This window comes from Mobula birostris, chromosome 27, assembly GCF_030028105.1.
Source record: "Mobula birostris isolate sMobBir1 chromosome 27, sMobBir1.hap1, whole genome shotgun sequence".
Taxonomy (NCBI): domain Eukaryota; kingdom Metazoa; phylum Chordata; class Chondrichthyes; order Myliobatiformes; family Myliobatidae; genus Mobula; species Mobula birostris.
Genome location: NC_092396.1, coordinates 25,168,023 through 25,185,903, shown reverse-complemented (window position 1 = coordinate 25,185,903; position 17,881 = coordinate 25,168,023). Strand labels below are relative to the sequence as shown.

At 39.2% G+C, this 17,881-nt stretch overlaps 1 protein-coding gene across 2 annotated transcripts in view; it reads left to right on the top strand.

Annotated features, from left to right (window-relative positions):
* The window catches only part of LOC140188596 (uncharacterized), a 124,923-nt gene extending 108,410 nt beyond the window's left edge, over positions 1–16,513 (top strand). For both annotated transcript variants that reach the window (XM_072245026.1, XM_072245025.1), the window contains 6 exons: positions 655–796; positions 2,757–2,884; positions 5,873–5,965; positions 9,005–9,107; positions 11,626–11,741; positions 12,891–16,513. In XM_072245026.1, coding sequence (XP_072101127.1) covers positions 655–796; positions 2,757–2,884; positions 5,873–5,965; positions 9,005–9,107; positions 11,626–11,741; positions 12,891–13,080 — 772 coding nt within the window. In that variant the 3' untranslated portion in view covers positions 13,081–16,513. The remainder of the gene's footprint in view (positions 1–654; positions 797–2,756; positions 2,885–5,872; positions 5,966–9,004; positions 9,108–11,625; positions 11,742–12,890) is intronic.
* Positions 16,514–17,881: the final 1,368 nt, after the last annotated feature.

Below are 17,881 nucleotides of genomic sequence, written 5' to 3'. Positions count from 1 at the left end.
ACTCTAACATAAATCCAAGTTCCTAAGCAATAGGTGCTTCGGTTCAATATATTGTACAGGAAATTGAGATACAAAATAAAAGTGAGAGAGACCATTGCATGGAATTGGAATAGCATGCAATTGATGTTTAAAGCAGGATTAGCCCATTTCTGACCTATGTTAATATGATAGTGAAATAGCATCAGAAGCTATGATGGGAGGCTTAACTTTTACTAGTGTCCATTAATGTGATCAGATTCACCTGTATGGCAGCAATGTATTAAACATTGTCAGCCACTGCCTCTTTTCAATTTTTATAAGACTACCTCTCTGAATGCTCATACCACCACCCCAGTTATCAAATAATTTTTCTATTATTTTTGTACACCAACAGGACTGAGATAACAAATATGGCAATTGTACTATAAGATGTACTGTTTGTATGTTATCCAGTTCATGGAACTTCTGTTCTATTATTTTCTTAGGTGCTGCTCCACTAGAATTTTCGATGATATCCTACTCCTTTAAAGTGTTTTCTGGTGATTATTTCATTGGTGGTGGTTGCTGTGTTAGCGTATATTAGATGAATGATTTAGTTGCTTATGAAACACTTTGGGACATCTTAAGGCAGGAAGATCGCAAATAAATCCAAATTTTGTATTTTTTCCTTGTCAGAATCTATAATGAGAAACAATCGCAACACAAACAGAAAATGCACAAAGCTAAGGAGATATTTATCCGTGAAGTGATGCTGCGGGATAGTAAAATAAAACATCTGGAAGCGGAGATTAAACTGGTGAAAAACCTGATGGAGAAGGTAAATCCAAAGAGTGGCAGCTATTTATGTAAAAACAAAGCAAAAACAAAAGACCTGATCCCCCCCCCTCTGAATTGCCCCCATGGAGGCTGAGTGGTAGAGTTGGGGTAATTAATGGGAATGCTTTTTTGCTGAAATAAGTGGGGGAGGGAAGAGTCATTGCCTAGGAAGGGGCAGTAGGGCTTTGGGATTCTCATGTTTTTACTGTCACATTTTTTGGAGCACTCTTCTGTTTTCGTGGATGTCTGTGAACAAGAGTTTCAGGTTGTATATTGTATACATTCTCTGATATTAAATCGAACTATTGAATGTTGGGAGAATAGGTTACAGGGAAAATTAATGCAGAAGGTGATTGTTGTTTGACTGGCTCAATATCTAAAATGGTCTAATATTTCATAAAGAAAAATGGAATATACAGTATGTGGAACGTTGAGTCTGATAGGGTGAAACATGAGGACAAGGTGAATATATCTTTTTCTTTGACTGTTGGAGAGAGGATTAGAGCTGAATTGCAGAAATTAGGGGAGATGTGGTTGAGATGAAGATGACACGAAGGTTGGTGGTGTTTTGGACAGTGTAGTAGATTGTCGTAGGTTGCAATGAGAAATTGATAGGTTTTAGAGCAGGACTGAGAAGTGGCAGATGGAGTTGAGTCTGGAAAAGTGTGAAGTGATGCACTTTGGAAGGTTCAACTTGAAGACAGAGTACAGAGTTTAATGGCAGGATTCATAAGAGTGTAGCGGAACAGAGGGAACTTGGGGTCCATGTCTATCAATCCTAAAGTTGCTGTGCAAGTTGAAAGGGTCATTAAGAAATTATACGCTCGCCTCATCATAGAGAGGATTTGGAAGCCAAAGAGAGCGTTCAGAGGAGATTTACCAGGATGCTATCAGGATTAGAGAAGGATGTCTTGTGAGGAGAGGTTGAGTGAGATAGGCGTTTCTCTTTGGAGCCAATGGGAATGAGAGGTGACTTGATGGGAGGTGTATAGATAGAGTTGACAGCTAGTGCTTTTTTATCCCAGGGTGGAAATGGTTAATATGAGAAGTCATAATCTTAAGGTGATTGGAGGAAAATATAAGGAATGTCAAGGGGAATGAGTGGTGGGTGCATGGATTGCACTACCAAGCATAGTAGTGAATGCAAATACATTAGGGATGTTAAATAGGTACATGGAAGAAAGAAAACTGAAGGGCTGTGTAGGAGGGAGAAGTTACATTAATCTTAGAGTAGATCTAAGGTCAGCACAACACTGTGGCCTGAAGGCCCTATCTTGTGCTGTACTGCTCTGTGTTCTTTGCCTGTCAACTATGGTCCGGAGAAAACCAAGGTTCAGATTAAAGGAAGGCATCTTAGTGGAAAATCTCTCCACTGGGGCAGTTATGCATAATCTGGCAGAATGGAAAGGAGTTCTTTCACAATGAGAACAACACCCATCTGTTTCATACCAATCTTGTCTGTAATGTTAATCAATTTTGACAAGAGATGCTTACTTTATTAAAAAAAAGCAACAGTGATATTGTTATTGCATTTGAGTGATGCATCATTTTGTGTGTTTACATGTGTTAGTACGTATGTTTGAGAAGGGGGAAATGTGGAGATGTCTGAGCATGTTAATTTATGGGAGAACAATTGAAGAACAGGTGAAATTGTTGGAGTTCACACATATGTTAGATCGTGATGCTCTTTCCTGCACTGGTAATACATATAGAAATATCATACCTAGTGGAATTCTTATACCCTGTCCATCACCTCCTGCCAATTGATTCTAGACCTTGCCTCTGAAGGCCTTCCACTCCTTTCTACCACTCACCCCACACATTGCTCCTCCTTCTGGGAGTGAACTCAATATTTCAAGGTCCAGTCAATGAACTTGAGTGCATGCTCCCTAAACTTTCAGCTATTCTCTCCCTAACAATATGTGTTCATGCTCATAATATCTTTTCTCACCACCCTGCAGGAACACGCCTGGAATGCAAGGGTTACTTATGAAAATGATCTACTCCTTGTTGAAAGGAAAGAGCTTATACAGCAGTTAAGAGAGCAAGAGAATGCTGTAGGAAACAATTCCTGCAAAGTAAAGCACAGGTACACACACTGCATGCATGGTTATTCAAGTTTTAAAGGTTTGCTTTTTAATTAAGCAAGAGGGAAATTATTCAGAACAGGAGACCAGAAACCTGAGCAGACTGTGGAGGATGCTAGGTCAGTACCTGACTGTATGGCCAGATTTTTAGAATTATTTTAAAATCCCACTAGAATGAAAAAGCACATTTCTTTCATAAGCCCCTTTCCTATAATAGTAATTGCCAGCTCATTTGACATAGAATCAAAAGCATGTTGCTATCATACAAAGCAGAAATGACTCTTTCGCAGCTGCGAAGCATGTCAGACACTGGGTTGTTTTTATATGATCGATGGATGGTAGTTATCTGCCTTACACTGCAGCAAGGTGCTTCAGTCAGCTTAACATACCAAATGAACCTTGGCTTGTAAATTTTATTTCTATTTTTCAGGATATGTTTACAATGTCTATAGTTCCTTTCAATGTACAAGTCACTTGGTCTTTAATTGGGGTTTGTTCTATTTCTTTGATAACTTTCTCACGCCCTTATTTTATCATGATATGTGTATGTTGGTGTGATACCTGAAGAAAAGAAGTGCAAAAGGACCCAATTACGGACATCAGAATCGGAATCACTTTATTGTCAGTAATGTGAAACATACCAGAATTGATTGTGGTTCGGTGCCCAGCACAAAACACAGACAACACAATAACAACCAGCAGTTTACAAGACAATAATGCAAACAGCCAGAAGCAATCAACAACTGGCAGAGTGGTCAAATCGGTCTAACAATCAGATAGCTACAAGTAGAGAAGCAGTCTTCCAATGCAAGAGATTCTGCAGATATTGGAAATCCAAAGCAACACCCACAAAATGCTGGAGAATCTTAGCAAATCAGGCAGCATCTATGGAGGAGAAATAGCAACTGATGTTTCAAGACAAAATCCTGACGTAGATCCTGATTAAAGTACACCTAACTGTACTCTCAAACATTTTAATATGTTTTCCATGTCAATAATTTTTTCTAAAGTTGAGCTATTTTTTGTTGATGAAACCTTTGCCTTTTCAAGTGTGGTGATCACACCAATAATTTTGTATACATGATTTCTTAAATACTTTCTGGATATTAAAGAACAATATATACACCAGTTTTCCTTTATCAGCACACATTGCCTCTTCAAAGAACTCTAATAAATTGGTCAAACCCAATTTCCCTTTCAGAAGTTCATGTTTACTTAGTTTTGTCTCATGACATAGAATTTTTCTTAGTGCCTTAAGAACATAGAACAGTACAGCACAGTACAGGCCCTACGGCCCACAATGTTGTGCCGAGCTTTTAATCTACTTCATGATCAATCTAATGCTTCCCTGCTGCACAGCTGACTATTTTTTTTCATCAATGTGCCTATCTTAAGAGTGCCTTTAAAGTCCATAATGTATCTTCCTCTACCACCACCCCTGGCAGCATGTTCCATGCACCTCCCACTCTAAGTGCAAAAAAAACACCTACTTCTGACACCCCTCCTATACTTTCCTTGATTCACCTTAAAATTGCGCTGTCTTGTATTAGTCATTGCTAACCTCTTATCATCTTATATGCCTTTATCAAGTCACCTCTTGTCCTTTTTCACTCCAAAGAAAAAAGCCTAGCTTGCTCAAACTTTCCTCATTAGACATGCTCTCTAATCCTGGCAGCATTCTAGTAAACTTCCTCTGCACCCTCTCAAAAGCTTCCAAGTACTTCCTATAACAAGGCAACCAGAACTGACCACGATACTCCAAACAAAAGAAAGTCTGCAGATGCCGGAAATCTGAGCAACACACACAAAATGCTGGAGGAACTCCACAGGCCAGGCGGCATCTATGGAAAAGAGTACAGTCGATGTTTTGGGCCAAAACCCTTCAGCAAGACTCAAATGTATAAATGCAAATATGGTACTCCAAGTGTAGTCTAACCAGAGTTTTATGGAGTTGCAATATTACCTCGCTGCTCTTGAAGTCAATCCCCAACCAATGATGGCTAACACAGCTTTTTAACCACCTACCAACTTGCACGGCAACTTTGAGAGATCCCTCTGTTCCTCCACACTGCCAAGAATCTTGCTATTAACCCTGTACTCTGTCTTCAAGTTTGTTCTTCCAAATTGTATCACTTCACACTATTCATATTGAACTCTATCTACCACTCCTCAGCCCAAAGATAACCTTCTTATGCTATCTTTAATAATAGCTTCCACAAATTTCCCAGTAATAGAAAACTATCTGCCACTATTTTCCCTCTGGCAGATGACGGTTTTAAAGGAAGTCATGCTATTGAACCAAATGTACAGACCTTAAACATGAGTTACATTGCAGAAGAGCTGCAGTTTGCTCTTGTTCTTAACTTAAATGTGCATTTATACATTTTTTTATTTGGTAAATGAACAGAAAAGGTAATGGATTTGATCAGCAAAACTTATCCCAAATTTAGAAGAGATGATCATGAAGGAAAATATTTTTAAATGTTTGACAGCGAAGTCATATGGCCCCTCATCAAAACATGATGAAATGGAGAGATTTAGAAGTGATTTCCAAAGCCTAGGACCTAGAAACTGAAATCTATAAAGTTTGCCAAAACTAGCTATTGCTCTTCTTTAAAATCACAGAAACATATTTGACTTTCTTTGCTTTAGGTTATTCAGTGATGTCAAGTTCTAGTAGGATAATTGTCAGTCTTACATGAATTACTTCAGTTTTTGGTTACTTTTAAATTAAATAAAATGTGCTTTTGAGGTCCTCCATTGGTCAGGGTCGACTATGGATGTTGTGTCCTAGCTGCCTACGTTGTCGCTGTCAGTCGATACATAAGCCAAGTTTGAAACCCTTCTCCTGGATGAATTGCCAACCACAGCTGAAGAGCCCCATCTGCATGGAAATTCACTGTGCTACCATCCAGTGTAAATAACATAAGTAGATAATTAAGAAATGCTCTTTTTCACATTATGGTTTTCCTTTTCCCCAATTCCCTCAGATCCGCCAGCCCTGGTGCACACACGTCGTTGGTGTCATCAACAAGAAGTCCTAATGAGCAGTCCCAAAGGAAATGCAAGAAACCAGCATCTAGGTCAGTACTTGATGTTGCTTAGGAGGTATTCTGGGCCAGTATGGTTCTGTATTGTCCAGTTCTATTACAGCAATTGGATTAACAAGTTAGTATCAAAATGCTATCTGTCAGTGATAGCAAATAGACTTTGAGCTTTGAAGTATTTTGAACTGGAATTTTTGCTCAAACTCATCTGCCAAGAGCCAACCCAATCACACATTTTAAAGTCCATTTTTAAAAATAAAATGTTTTGAATAAATAATATATTTAAAGATATAATCAGGCAAATCTCCTCAGTAACTTACAATTCCATGGCTTTGACCACCTCATTTTCACCATGGATGTCCAGTCCCTGTACGATTCTATCCCCCATCAAGAAGGCCTTAAAGCTCTCTGCTTCTTTCTCGATAAGAGAACCAACTAGTTCCTCTCCACCACCACCCTCCTTCGTTGGGTGGAACTGGTCCTCACCCTCATCAATTTTTCCTTCAGCGTCTCCCACTTTCTCCAGACTTGGGGTAGCAATGGGCACCTGCATGGGCCCCAGCTATGCCTGCCTTTTCTTTAGCTACATTGAAGAGTCCATGTTCTAAGACTGCATTGGTGCTGCTTCATGCACCCATGTTGAACTGAACTTTGTCTCCAACCTTCACCTGGCCTTAAATTCATGGTCCATTTCTGACACCTCCCTCCCCTTTCTTGATTTCTCCGTCTCCATTTATGGAGACAAACTATTGACCAACATCTTTTATAAGCCTACCGATTCCCACCCTATCTCCTGTAAAAATGCAATTTCCTTTTTTCAGTTCCTTCATCTCTGACGCATCTGTTCCCAGATTGAGGCTTTCCTTTCCAGGACATGTCCTCCTTCTTCAGGGAACAGGGTTTCTGTTCCTCCACCATTGATGCTGCATCTCGCACATTTCCTCCATTTCCTCAGCATCCACGTTCACCCCATTTTCCCACCACCTTAACAGTGATAGAGTCCCTTATATCCTTTCCTATCACCCCATGAGCCTCCACATCCAACATATCGCTCTCCACAACAGATATGAGGGCAAAATATGCTTGTGTAAATTGATTGAGAAAATAGCAAGTCTTTGATATCTACTGCCCATACTGCTGAGAAGTTGTGTGAATTGTTTGATTCCTGGTCAGCATGAAGTTAGTTGATCATAGCCACAGTATCTGTGGCTACATCTAGCCTCAGTTTTCCTTGGCTGAAAAAAACAGCAAACATATTAGCAATTCCTGATTCTGAATGCTGTCCAGTATAGGCTAAAATGTAGGAACATTAGTGAGTAGCCAATAGGAATATTTTGGTAATGCACCTATGATATAATAGTTGACCAGAACTAGTAAAGCTGGTAAGGTTATGGGAGGCTGTAATTCAATACAAATTTGCTGCTTAAGGAGTGGAGACGGGAAAGATAATTGGTTGAATAACAGATTGATGTAAGTATGAGTGTGTTGGTATGAAGACTGTTTAACATTTGACTGAAGCATTTTTTTATTCAGATTTGGGATTGAAAACATGTTAGTGACTTGTAAAAAGAATTGTTTGCTGCACTTTAATTATCTAAGGTGCCGTATTGAAGTGTAGTCCATAATCAGGTGGTACAATGGGACTGAAGTTCTTAGCAGCAGGAATGAAAAGCCCGTTGCCAGACTGTGCTGCCATCTTTATGTTGGGAGTAACACTGGTGACATCATGATAGCAGTTCTTGCCTTTGTATTATGAAGAGAAATACAATGAAAATCTTAATATATAAAAGAGAAGGAGTTCCAAGATAATGGTTGAAATTTTGAGACAACTGGCAAGGGCATGCTGTTGCTATTCGTGTCTTGGGGTTGGACAGTGTTGGAAAAAGAAATATTAATGGTTCAAGCAGACTGGTCCTTCCACAATCAGGCTGTAGCAGCCCATTTTTTGCCCTAAGGAACAGCCCCAGTGAAAGTAACAAGTTCAAGTCTAAAATTGAAGGTAGATTAGTTGTTACGTACAAAGTAGAATGATTTCTTTGCATTTGAAACGTCCATTTTTTTTGCCTCTCTTTTCATCCATTAAGATAGATGGCAGAGAATCTGTGTTTTCCCTATTCTGTTGTTCAATTTAAAGCTTGGAGAGGATGTTGGCTAGTGAAGCAAGCAGGTATAGATGCATAATAAATGATTCACCTGTGACATATGTTGCCGCACATCAGAATCAGCATCAGGTTTCATATTACCAGCGTATGTCATGAAATTTGTTAATTTTGCGGTAGCAGTGCAATGCAATACATAGTAATAGAGAAAAGAAACTGTGAATTAAAGTAAGAATATATATTAAATAGTTAAATTAAATAAATAGTGCAAAAATTGAAAAAAAAAATTGCAGTGAGGTAGTTTTCATGGGTTCAATGTCCATTCAGAAATCGGATGGCGGAGGGGAAGAAGTTGTTCCTGAATCATTTTGTGTGTGTGTGTGTGTGTGTGTGTGCCTTTAGGTTTCTGTACCTTCTTCCTGATGGTAGCAATAAGAGGTCATGTCATGGGGGTGATGGGGTTCTTTAATGATGGACACCATCTTTTTGAGGCATCGCTCCTTGAAGATGCCCATGAAGGAGCTGACTAAGTATACAACTCTCCCTAGCTAATTTCAATATATGAAGATCCCACATCTAATCTCAGTCTACGTTGTTTGATGCCAGTCAGCTTCTCACAGTTGAGGCCAAGACATTGGTCTCAGCACCCGTTGTTTTTGGAAGAAAGGCATTAGCTAGCCTGATCATCACTTGGTAATGCCTGCTATGTATGTGGATATTGGGTGAGAATTAAATTGTGCCAAAGTGTGTTAATTATTTTTAGACATTCACCATCTAGACTTGCATGTGAAGAATAGTCAATAATAACTGCGTTCTTGAGGGGGTACTCCAGCAATATGTGACATCTTTTAACAAAAGGTGACGTTGAGGGTGAAAACTGTGGGCATAAGGAAGAAGAGAAATAAACATAATTCAGGCTACTTGCCTGACACCTGTGCAGCGGATATTGATCATCTGCCTATCATTCATTTTCTAGGATTAGCTCTTTAGAAGAGGAGAACAAACAACTTCAAGACGAGACAATGAAGTTGAGTGAACGGCTTGGGTCACTGGAGAACTCTCTGAAAGTGATTCAGACGGTACGTGATGCAGAGTTTCCTGCACTGTCCAACCATTTCACATTTTTTCTTTCAATTCCAATGAGACCAGTGAATTATAAGCCTTAAGCTGCCTTTGTACCTTTCCAATGTCATGGCATCAGTGCAATCTTACTCCTGTTTGCGCAGTTTGTGAAGGGAAAATCTCACAATTCGTCAGGCATACCTAGGTGGTGAATGCTGAATGGTGGCTTCAAACATCAAAGTTGCTGGTGAACGCAGCAGGCCAGGCAGCATCTCTAGGACGAGGTCCTGACAAAGGGTCTCGGCCTGAAACGTCGACTGTACCTCTTCCTAGAGATGCTGCCTGGCCTGCTGCGTTCACCAGCAACTTTGATGTGTGTTGCTTGAATTTCCAACATTGCAGAATTCCTGTTGTTTGGTGGCTTCAAAGACAGGTTTGCAACACCAAAACATTCTGCTACCTACCTTCTACACATAGAAGATGACAGATATGCTGTTGTGAATCCAAAGGCCAGTGCTTATTAGCAAATCAAACTATTACGTACAGTATATACATACAGATTTTTCTCTTGAAATCATGCCCCCTCAGAAATCAAACCCAATACTCTGACAATCCTCAAATAAAAAAAAACAATATGTTGCACAATACATCATATAAAACAGAGCAACTTTACAGAAATATTTAAAATTATGAGAGGCATAGTAGATAAGATGGATGGTAACCGTTTTTTCCTCAAGGAGCCCTAAACTAGGGAGCATAGGTTTAGGGTTTATAAGGGACCTGAAGAGCAACTTTTTCATGCAGAGTAGTAAGTATATGGAATGAACTGCGAGTGGTTAAAGCAGCTACAATAGTATAATTTAAAAAGCACTTGAATAGGTGCTTGGAGGTTGGGTCTCGGGGAGTATGGAGCCAAACAGGAAATTGGGTTTGGCTGGGTGAATATAGATCCATTGGGCCGAAGGGCCTGAATCCGTGCCATATAGCTCTATGACTCTATTTGTCTGTGAAAAGTGCACAGACTATTGGATAATGTCGTTAAGGTTCATGTATCAGCTTCCCTTGTATGGTTCTACGAATTGAAAAGGAGTCATTATTAATATCTCAGAACTGTCAATACCATGCATACTTATAATGTGCATGTGTCCTGTATTCACAGTTGCCATTAAGTGGTATCTTAGCCGTGCTAAATAGACTCAACAGAAGCCAAGTGAATCATTATTACAATCTATCTCCCTGAACTACAAAAATAATTCCTTGATTTTTTTAGATATTTGCTTACAAATCCCATTAGAAACTAATTGTTTTATTATGGCTTCGAATTTTTTCCCCCCTGAAGTGGTATACATTTACAGTTCTTTCTGGTCATATTCCTCTGAAAATTTGATCAGTGACTTCCCGTTGTACATTGTAAATTGCACCAACTATGCATTTTCCATGTCAGGTACACAATTAATGTTGTCATTCCCCATGCAACATGGAGGAAATGAGTCCATATTGTGATTGCACGTGTCATTGGTCAAGCTGAAACAACAAAGTTTTATTAACACTTTATTATCTTCAGCAATGTAATTTAAAGGGGCTTGCCCAGAGCAGGTCTCGGCTTGGTACTGGGAACTGAACTTGGGTAAGGCTCCTTAATTGAGTTTCTTCTAGCCTTCCCACATAGCTCACCCTATTTCATTATCCAGTGGTGAAAAACAACCCACCATCCCCACCAATCCTACAATGAAGACCCTATGATTTGATCATTCCCCCAAGACCTGAACCACATTGTCCCCCCACACTGCTCATGAACTGTTTGTCCCACTCCCATCAGGGAGGAGGCTACATAGCATCCATGCCAGGATCACCAGACTCGAAAACAGTGACTTTCTCCAAACGGTAAGGCTGATCAACACCTCCACCCACTAACCCACCCCTCCACAGCCCCCACCACCACTACTTTATCATTTCCTGACAGAGCCACTTTATGTACAGACGCTCCTGTGCTAGCATCACTTTATGGGCATACAATCAATCTATGTATATAAGCTATCTTGTGTATTTATATTTATTGTGTATTTTTTATCTTCTTTATCTTATTGTGTTTTTTCAACTGCATTAGATCTGGAGTAATAATTATTTCATTCTTCTTTACACATATGTACTGGAAATGACATTAAACAATAATGAATCTTGAAACATATACCTCCCAGCTTCCCATGGGGACTTCACTCGAATAACTGCTCTTTTTCTTTTACACTTCGCATTTGCACAGAATGTGGAATAAATATGTAAGGGCCATTTCACTTGAGCTGCTCTCAACAGAAGTGGCCTTACAAAGGATGTATGTATGGCACTGGACTCATTTAAAAATGGTTTTATGTCATGCCTAGGAAATTATAGCATTGTTCTTATGAGTAAAGGGTTGTAGTAGACTGTATATGCCAGTCATGGAATGCTGTTATGTTTAATAGTATAGTGGGAATACCACTTCTTCGCTGTCTTCACTGTCGTCATGAGCTTTATATTTTGTTTGTACTTTCCTAATAGGATCCTGGCAAGTTACACCAACATGACAGTTTATCTGTATCCTTTGCTGACGAGCCTTGCAAGTTTCTGTACAGTGACACCTCTGTAATAAATGACAACTTCCCACCTTCAACACGGTACTATGAATAAATAGATATTATTTTAATCGTTAGTTTCCATCCCTTCCCAATGGCTAATAGACCTATGAGCCATATGTTTAATCCATATGATGTATTAGATAGTATGCAAAGCATCACAATAAATCCAATCTGTATTTTATTACAGAGATCACTGAGTAATGTTTGTGAAATGGAACATTAACTAATCTCTTTTTAAGCTATGTTGCACTAAGATCAAGTATATTCTCAGTAATTAATTCCCAACTTAATCCATGAACTTTGAATTAATTATACTACTAACAAAAATGAATACAATTATCCTGTTTCTCTGTGCACCCATCTTCCAACAAAATAATTGGAAAATCAAAGATGTCAAGTGGAAAATTAACTCTTTCCACAAACAAACCATGCCCACCATCCAACAGTTTGGTTACTGATGGTCACATTAACCTACAAATTCCCAAGTTTACTCTTTAATCTTTGCTAAATGAAAAGGCGGTTGACTTTGCCTCATTTCTTTTGAGCTAGAAATAGAGGTGCATGCATTGTTCCCATTGATTCAACTAATTATGTATGAAGTAATTATTTATTTTCCTCCAATTCCTTGCTGTGACTTCTTCCCACACTTTCCTTTCCTGTGACTTGATTTTATCATCTATTATTCGCTTCTCTCAGCCTGGCTAATATTTAACCCTCAAACAGCATCAGTGAAAACAGTTTATCTATCATTATTCCAGAAGCTTAACATGCACAAAATTCATGTGCATGTGGTTACACTTAAAAACCAATAGTTGTGAAATCCTTTGGGAGGTCTTGAGATCATAAGTGGTGCTATGTAAACGCATCTGCTCTCTTTTTCTGTGGATATCTTATCCTTTCATAATCACATGGCTTCTTGCAGCCCGACAAACACTTCAAGAGCATCCTGCTCTTCTAACTCTGGTTTTGTGCTCTAGAGTTCCAATCATAACTCACTTACTCTTCCCTTTTCTCGTAAGATCCTCTATTAAGTCCTATAAGCTTTAACTAGCGTTTACTCACCCTTCTAACATGCTTCCATTTTAAACACATCTATAAAGTATATTAGAACTTTTTGTAACATTAAAGGTAGTATTTCAGTGCAAATAGTTACACTTGTTGTAATCACAATATTCTTTTTTTTTCCAGTGAAACAACGTCACCTAGTGGTATTAACAGTCTTGGTCATTCAGATCCTATGCAATATGGCAGAACAATGGAGAAGTCTGATGCTGCAACATCTTCATATACTCCACCTCCACTGAGCCATTTGGGTGTGGACTACCTTAACGTGTCAAGCCGTTCACAGTTCAGGGACCAGGATGATAGCCAAGTCTAGGCAACGATGATGTGTGGTCTGGCCATGACTGAGACAGAAGTAAATGTAAGCACAGTTTAAGTGGATCCCGATTGTGCCACACAAAGAAAATTCAAAAGCTGGATGATCCACAAGGTGTTTCTATCTGGAGCTAAAATAACGCTGGTAACAGAGCCAGAGGCATATTGATTCAGCATGTAACAAACTGTTGTCTTTGCCATGTTGCCTAACAGGAATGTTAACATATCTTTCTCTGGATGAGTAGTGATAGACTGGTTGAAATACGCTATTTTGGCGCCGGTCCAGCTTTGCACTTACAAGCACAAAAACACTGGCCTTATACCAGTATTTCAAATGGCAAGGGTATGGGTTGGGCAAGTAAAACACTGTGGTTCTGTGATACAAATGTCCCCAATTCTCTCCCAGTGTAAAAATTAACTTCTGTGCTGCTATCCACTTTGAATAACGCAAAGAAAGAGTTGACTTGTATGAACAATTGGTTATGCCAGGGTGTAATTTTGCTCAGCTTGCAGTGGTAATCTTATTTCAGTAAATTTCCACAGTTTAGAAAACAATAAGGCATTAGGATTAGAAAATATATCAGTAATTAGATGATAAAGCTTCACATTGAGACTACTTGCTCAACCTAATGCCTCTTGCTCTGCCTTTGTCCCAAATTGCTTGCTCCTGAGATTTTGAATTGAATACAGTGTATTTCTGCCCTGATTACTTGGTGGATAAAGGATAAGAGATGGTCATGTTGAAGGAAAGGATTGCAGAAGAAATGAAAATAATTGCACTGGAAACATATCTATGGACCTTTAAAGTGTGTCAGGTAATTTCCAACTAAAACTCTAACACTAGAATTTTCAAAAATACATACAGGAGGGAAACACTGATTCCTGGCTAATGTTCTTCTCTAAAATAATGTTGCATTTTCCACATTAATGGAAACTATCAATTACAGCTACTGAAGTGATTTAAGGAGATGGTGTAATAGCCTACCAGTAACACAGGTAGTGAAATGCATATTAATGGCTATCCTTTAAAGTAGTTTTTTTATTGCAGTTGTGCCTTTGAGTGGGAGAAGACAAATAGTAGTAGTAATAGAGTTTTGATAATTCCTTGAAGGACAGTCTCAGGGAGGAGTCACTCAAGACTGTTTCTCGCGTCACTTACGCAGGGACAAGATTGACATTAGCAGAGACCACAAAGTAGGTCTCCACTCAGGGACTGGTATTTGGAATGTAGGGACTTCAGATTGAAAAGGAGAGAAACATAATTTAAAATAAATGGACCAAACAATATGAGATTGGAACTCTGTTAATTTGGTAGTTGGGCATTAAAGCAAATCTCCAGCTAAATGCTGTTAATCTAAATTTGATTCACTTTTTCTCATCTTGTCCAAGCAATAATGACAAGTATATCTATTACTGATAATAGAGATCAGTTTCAACACATTGGGTCGAGGGGATCTGCCAATTTGATGTCCATATTTCTTTGTTATATTGTTTTATGCCAAGATGGATCTAATCTGCATCATCATCTGCCACAAGGATGCTGTCCTTGCTGCAGAGTTTAGAACAGTGATCCTTATTATTGTGTTCTTCAAATTCACTATACAGGCTCTCTTATTTAGCTGATTGTTGTCTGTACTGCTGACATGGTCAAGCCAAATCACTTGCTTCTAGTACTAACATTTCTGGCATGTACGTTGGTCATAGTGCTTTGGAGCTGGTCATTTTGTTGGACATTTTTATTTCCCATTATGCTGTGGGAAGAGGAAGTCAGGAGGGCTAAAGGAGGACATGTCGTAGCTTTGGTAGATAAGAAAAGGAGAATCCTAAGACTTTCAATAAATATTTCAAGAGGAAAAGCGTATGGAGAGAATAGGGCTCCTTTACAATCAATGTGTGATCATCTGTGTGTGGAGCCACAGGATATTTAGTTATTTATTTATTGAGATACATGCAGAATAGGCCCTTCTGGCCCTTCAAGCTGCACTGCCCAGCAATCCCCTGATTTAACCCTAACCTAATCACGGGACAATGAACAATGACCAATTAACCAACCAACCGGTCTTTGGAGACCGGAGCACCTGGAGGAAACCCATGCGGTCACGGGGAGAACATAGAAACTTCTTACAGACAGCAGTGGGAAGGGGCAAGGTCTTAAATAAATATTTCTCATGGAGAAGGCTATGGAAGCTGGGAATTTGGGAAAGAGGACAGTGATGTCTTGAAACAGGCACACTATGAAAGATAAAGTACTAGTGGTCTTAAAGCACATAAAGATTAATAAACTACTCAAACCTGACCAGGTGTATCCTAGAACATTGTGGAAAGCTGTGAAGAAATTGCTGGGATGCTGGCAGAGAAATTTGTATCATTAATAGCCAAGGGTAAGGTATAGGTAGAGTGAGAGATGGCTAATGTTGTGCCTTTGAGAAACAGGATCCATCAGAATTTAGTTGATTAGGGGTCGTCATTATGGCTTTGTGCGTGGAAAATTTTGTCTCAGGAATTTGATTGTGCTTTTTGAAGTGGTCAGCAAGAGGTTAAATGAGAGCAGGTCATTAACAAGGCCTTTCACAGGATCCTGCATGGTAGGCTGGTCTGGAAAGTTAGATCACATGAACTAGCCAAGAGGGCATAAAACTGGATTGGAACAGGGCAGTGGGTGGTAGTACAGGGTTGATTTTCAAGTTGGTCTCCTGTGACCAGTGGTGTGCCATAGGGTCAATGCTGGGTTCCTGTTGTTTGCCATATATGTTAACAATTTGGCTGGGAATGTAGTTGGCAAGGTTAGTAAATTTGTGGATGACAGAAAAATTGATGGCCTAGTGTACGGTGAAGGTTATCTGTGATTAATATGGGATCTAGATCAGCTGGGAAAGTGGGTCAAGGAATAGCAGATAGTATTTACCTCATACCTCTCAACGATCAGAAAGAGCCCTGGAGAGTGCTGTAGAACAGAGAGGGCTAGGGGGACAAGTACATTGTTCCCTGAAAGTGGTAACAAATATAGTCAGAGTGTGAAGAAGGCATTTGGCACACTTGGCTTCATTGGACAGGGCACTGGGTACAAGATGGTGGCAATACAATACCTAAGAGTAAATTCCCTAGGTATAGGAAGGATGTCATTAAACTGGAAAGGATACAGAAAAGATTCACGAGAATGTTACTGGGACTGGAAGGTATGACTTGTATAAAGAGAGACTGGATAGGCTTGAACTTTTGCAGGAGTAACAGAGTCTGAGGGGTGACCTTAAAAGGGATTATTAGATTCATGTGGGGCATGGATAAGGTGAATGGTCATAATCTTTCAAACAGAGTAACAGAGTACTGTGTACATACATCTATTGATGCTTCTGGACATATCTTCAGTGATGTTCCTGGAATGATCGGGTGTTTTGGGTCTTGCCTTGATTTAAGGTGAAAGCAACAACATTTAAAGGGACCGGGGTTGTGGGGGGGGGGGGGGGGCGGGGGGAATACTCTTGACGCAGAAGGTGGCAGGTATGTGGAACAAGCTGCCAGAGGACCTGGTAGAAGCAGTTGCAGTTACAATGTTTAAAAGACATTTGGACAGATGCAGCTAGAAAACAGATGCATAGCTCCTATAAATATCACAGCATTTGAGGAATTCTTACAAGCTAATTACATGAACACTTGAAAATTATTGAGAAAGAAAGAGCAGGAAAATTGGGTTAGAGCACTTTGAGTGACGATTCTAAATTGTATATCTCCTGTGCTTATAATATATTTATATTATCATTTTTTGGATATTTTTGTACAGACACCTTTTTAAGATATGGTTGAGGTTCAACTTTTATTCTGATTTACATATAGATTCGCAAACTAAGATGTAAATAAACAGGAGAGAATCTATTCAGACAAAGATTGAAATGTATGTTTTAGAAGATTAATGTGCAAATAGCTAACCATTGATTTTTGTTCAGTTTTTTTTCTAATTAAACTATTTATGATGAAACTTCAAAAGCACTTGTACAGTTTTGGAATTTAAATGATGTTGCGTGATACAATGTATGTGTGTTCCACGTATTACACAATGTAGGGTCAATTTATTTCAATGTCATTGTCCAGGTTCTCCAATTTCTCAATATTAAACTTTTTAGGGCCTCAGCTTAGTGGTGTGGATACCTAATTTGTCACACAGGACCTGTATGTCTGGCACATTCACCTACTGTGTCATTTACCCAAGTTGGCCTATTGATGTCCATCAGAAGAAGTGGATGAAGTCAGTGATTGATGACTTTGAGAAACAGAAGATTGTCAATAGGTACTCTGGATGGATGATAAGTATTCCGTTAAATATTCTGGATAAAAAAATGACAGCTGACATAATTGGAGCAAATCCAAAGTATTGAAACTTTATTCAGATAACACACTAATAATACTCTGAATTTATAAAACCTAAGAACACAGTCTTAAAGACTAACCAGCTGAGTAATTTTGAAAGTACTTCATTAACAGACCTGCAGCTACTTTGCATTGAAGCATGATGAGAAAAGAAAGACCACCACCCCCGCCCCCACTCCGGGTGCCAGTCCTTTATATTCAATGGCAGCGTTGCCATTAAGATTCATAGATGCCTGCTAATTGGCTAGTCTTTGTATGTCTTTCTTTGACATCCTTGCCTTTCTCATCTGACAGGTTGGTAATTAGGCTTCTAAAAAAAATTACTTAGATGAGATTATTTTAGAAAGGTGAGACATGTTCCGAAGCTCATTGGTAGCATTGATTAGTTTGCAAGAAGCACAACTGTGTAGAGTAACACATACAAATTGCTGCAGGAACTC